This window comes from Nannospalax galili, unplaced genomic scaffold (genome assembly GCF_000622305.1).
Source record: "Nannospalax galili isolate Female #2095 unplaced genomic scaffold, S.galili_v1.0 scaffold359, whole genome shotgun sequence".
Classification (NCBI taxonomy): domain Eukaryota; kingdom Metazoa; phylum Chordata; class Mammalia; order Rodentia; family Spalacidae; genus Nannospalax; species Nannospalax galili.
In genome coordinates, this window is record NW_008347042.1 from 5,113,802 (window position 1) to 5,118,303 (window position 4,502).

General features: G+C 52.0%; 1 protein-coding gene across 2 annotated transcripts in view; it reads left to right on the forward strand.

The window, feature by feature from the left end:
- The first annotated feature begins 3,060 nt into the window (after positions 1 to 3,060).
- The window catches only part of Gab1 (GRB2 associated binding protein 1), a 132,628-nt gene continuing 131,186 nt past the window's right edge, over positions 3,061 to 4,502 (forward strand). Inside the window, exon 1 of one of the 2 annotated variants that reach the window (XM_008843444.3) lies at positions 3,061 to 3,968. In XM_008843444.3, the coding sequence (XP_008841666.1) occupies positions 3,897 to 3,968 (72 nt within the window). In that variant the 5' untranslated portion in view covers positions 3,061 to 3,896. The remainder of the gene's footprint in view (positions 3,969 to 4,502) is intronic. The other variant, XM_008843445.3, reaches the window with a different exon arrangement.

The following is a 4,502-nucleotide window of genomic DNA, read 5'->3' on the forward strand; positions in this document are numbered from 1 at the left end:
TACCAACTGAGCTATATCTTCTGCCAATGCTTTCCCTTTAAATAGTCCCCAGACTGAATACGTTTTAGTTCACATCAAAGCAAGGTCTAAAAAGCAGGGATGGATCTGAGGTCACTCACTCCATAGTCTGTAGTATAACCACTCATCTGGCTAAGCTATGTGACTTGCTCCAACAGCACTTGGCTGTTTGGGTGCAGAAGAACTGTAGAGCTAGGTTCCAGTAGAGTGAGAGTTTTGTGAGGTGTGAGCATGTTACCCAAACTGTGGACCATAAAGACTTTGGACTGGAGAAGAAATGTAAGTACTGAAGAAAGAGGACGTGGAAAAAGCATGGAAAAAATACTACGAAATACAGAGGCATCAACAGGCTGGAAAAGCTACTGAGAAGCAACATGATGGCATGAGGTGATGCTGAAAATGACAACTTGGAAGCTGTTCACTTAAAAGTGGGAGGCTGGAGGAGGATTAACTTGACAGGGAGAGTCTTAGAGGTGCTAGGAAGGTCCTTTGCTTTAAGGAAAAAGTCTAAACTCAAGATTCAAAACTGAGTGCGGTGGTGCTTACTTATAATCCTAGCATTGAGAGGAGGTGGAGGCAGGAGGATCAGAAGTTCAAGGCCATCCTCGGCTACATAATGAGTAGCTAGTCTGGGATGCATAAAACCATGTTGGAAGGAAGGAAGGAAGAAAGGAACGAAGAGAGGGAGGGAGGGAGGGAGAAAGGGAGGGAGGGTAAGAGGGAGAGAGGAAGGTCCAAGGATCTGAACAATTTGCCCATTGTCTACCTCTGTTACCTTACCCACCCAATAATAATGTTATCCCCATTCACCTCATTGCTGATTTCATTTCATTCTTTCAATGCTCCCCACAACCTGAGGACCTGTAGTAGTTTCTCTTTTGTCTGAAATACCCCTTTTCCAGGCCAGGCCAGGCCAATATCTGCCTATCCTGAGAGCTCAATTTAAAGTTTTTTGCTCAGAGGAGTCATTCTCTATTATATATCCTCTTCTACAGCATTTGTCTACTAATTACAGACCTTATGGGGTTAATTATTTGTAAATTTTTTTTTCTCCAGGATAGATGGGGGCAGGAAAAAGTCTGGCTTTCCTCTCTATGTAACCCAGATGCTTCCTCTTGGATTTGTATATATTAGACAGTCTGTAAATATTTGTTGTGTGACTAAAATATAAACTACTTATATGTAATAGCTTTTTCCAATATGCCACTTATTTATTGATTCATTCACTTATTTACTTATTTTTTTAGACAAGAAGGTCTCGAACTGTAGCCAGGCTAGTCTCAAATTTGAGACAATCCTCAAATCTCAGCCTCCTGAATGCTGGGATTACAAACATGGGCCACCATCCCAGCAAGTCTTTTAATGCTTGAAGATCCAAAATATGATTCAAAAGATGATCTAAAAATGTCATATAAGGTAAAAATAATGTAAATTTTTTCTATAATTCTGTGTAATATGTGGAGGTGTGCCTGACAAGATTTCTACAAATACAAGTCTAAAACAACATTGTAAATTTCTGTTCATTTTGGAGATAGGGTCTCATACCCTAGCCCAGGCTGACCTGGAACTCACAACAATCCTATTGCCTCAGTTTCCTGGGGACTGTGATTACAGGTGTAAGGTGCTAAACTCAGCTAAAGATCTCTTATATAGAAACGAGATCATTGAATGTCCTATTTGAATAAGATATACTTGAAATTCTAAAAGCTAAATAACAAGAGATATTACAACTTTCCATTTTAAAAGGATGTTATGGCAAAAATGGAGGGAGAGGGAGTGGTTCCTTCTTATATACAGGAACTTTTGTCTTATTACCAACCCAGCACCTACTATTCATTCTCTCATTCTGTCTCTGTCTCTCTCTTCCTTCCTCACTCCTTCCCTTTTGTTTCCTTTTTCCTTCCCTCCCTTCCTCCCTCCTTCTGCTTTCTCCTGTCCTTTCTTCCCCCCATCCCTCCCTCCTTTTCTCCCTCTCCTTCTCTCTCTTTTCTGAGACAGGATGTCATGTAGTGCAGATTGGCCTCATACTCCCTTTATAGCCAAAGATGACTTTTCACTACTGATCCTCCTGCCTCCACCTCCCCAGGGCTGGGATTACAGGTGTGCTGCCATGCCCAGTACCCCCCCGCCCCCAATAACCTATAAAGTTTTCACAGAACTGAATAAGAATGCTGTTTATAAGGAAACGCCCAAGGTTATGATTTTCCAGAAATGCTCAATTAGCTATTCATATTTTCAGCACTTTTATCTGATTATATATTATCTTCTAAAATTTGTTCCAAGGCTTTGTTCCAAATGCATTGGTAAATAAGAGTTATTTACAGGATACGTCGAGCTCGGACCAAGTATAATAACTGTGAAACACACGAGTGGGCGAATAGAACTTGGATATCTAGTACAATTCTGTTTCCTGTCCAACATCCCAGGGCAGGTTTTAAGCAATACGAAGTCAACTGGAAGAAGCAGCCAACAAATGGTGGTAGGGTGAGACTACCGTGTCCCGGAGCTTTGGTGAGGCCAGGCGATCCCGCCACTCGGAACTGTGGAGTCAGGCCCTGGCGCCCTGGAGGTCCCTCTCGGTCCTCTGGTGCACAGAGTGGCCACCGTGATCTCCCCTTGTGGTCTGGGTTGCGTCCTTGAGTCTCGCGCGGCGGGGAGCCGCAGGAGCGCAGTCTCCTTCCTGCATGGATTTTCTTTCTAGCCACTCAACTAGAGAAAACCCTCTGAAACTCTCAACCCCGCGTGTACACACCAATACAAACTTCAAACTGACACCAGGGCAGAGCCAACTTGGCAAACCCGGCTGGCGTCCCCTTCGCTCCGGCCCCCGAGCCCAGGCATCGCTGCGCTCCCGGAGGCCTCCGCCGCCTTCCTGATCCCTCCGGCCTGGGACCGCCGGGCGGCGAAGACCCCGACCGCACTGGAGAACTACAGATCCCAGGGTGCCTCTGCGACCGCGCTCCCTCCCTTCTCCGGCCCCGCCTTCCCTGGCCCTTGTTTTGGCTGGAAGAGCTCCGGAGGAGTTTCAGAGAAAGTCTGGGCAGAAGCCTGGGGCGACTGGTCGTGGGAAGAGGAGGCGGAAAGACTGGGAGAAGGAGGGACCCGGTCGGGGCCGCGCCACCCCGAACCCGCCACGCGCCCCCGGCTGGGGGAGGAGCGCAGGGGACTGGACTGTAGGTTCCCTCCCCGCAGCAGAGCCGCCTCGCGCCTCGTCCCTGCCTGATCCCCGCCCTCGTCGGCGGCTGGAGCGCAGACCTACCCTCCCTCCCACCGCGGACCTGCGACCTCCCAGACGCCCGGAGACGCCCCGCCTCGCCGCCGACCCCCGGGCTCCCTCTGTGGATCGGGACCTGCCCCCGAGTCCGCTGCCCCGAGGGACGCAGCGCGGCTGCCCGGGTGCCCTCCCCTAGCATAGGGAAGCCGGGGATCGCGCCCGGCGCACCGAAACCCAGAGCGGGCGGAGAGGAGTGGACACCGCGCGCGGGCATTGTGTGCGCTTGCAGCGTGGGGTCAGCTGCCCGGAGCGCCCGCGGGAGGTCCTGTCCCTGGGGGACGGAGCGCAGGGATCTAGCTCTTGAATCCGTGTCGGGGCAGAGTCCTGGACGAGCCCCATCGCTGCCTAGGCAGTCCGCGGTGGGACGGCGCGCCTGGTGGCCAGGCGGGCTCACTGAAGGAAGGCCAGCGAGCCCTGGGGCCCGCAGCCCCCGCTCCTGTCCGCGGATCTGAGGAGGAGAGGCTCGATCTCACGGAGACTGGCCGCCCCGTCGGGGGAGGCAGAAAGATCCTCTCCGCTGCGCGCCTCGCATGCGCCGGCGGTTACCGGAGCGCATCCACCGTCCCCTCCGCTGCCCGGTCCCCGAGCCCTCCCGGCGTGCACCATGAGCGGCGGCGAAGTGGTCTGCTCGGGATGGCTCCGCAAGTCCCCGCCGGAGAAGAAGTTGAAACGTTATGTAAGTACAAGTCTTAGGGCTGCTGGCCGCGGCTGCAGCAGCTTGTGCACCCGGCTAGCTCTTGCATCAATCCCGCCCTCCTTTCCTTGGATCACTTTCCCGGCAGGCGGACTCCGGGCCGTGTGCTGTTCGCTCACACCCTGGCGTCCACTCTGCAGGAGAAACTTTCTTCCATTTAGCAAGGGTGGAGTGCAATGTGGAGAAAGCCTTCTCTTTTATATTTGCATCAGATAATTCCAATAGAGCTTTCTCCAGCACTGAGAAACCCACCGAGGTAGTAGAACTTACAAGCCCTCCCTTAGGTCCGCGGCCCCTCTCCCCTGAGCCTCAGGGGAGGTCGCGGGAGGCAAACCATGGACCTGAGAAGTGGGTGGTAGAGGCAGACTTCTCAAACACGCGCACAAGGGAAAGAAAAAAAAGTTCTTACACGCCCCAGGCTTAGCTGGGCTCACGTTTTCGCGGTTTTGAATTGACGGACATTGGAGTTTGGCCCATGAACCCTGGCGGTTTGATGCGACTGGAGCGCGCTGGTGG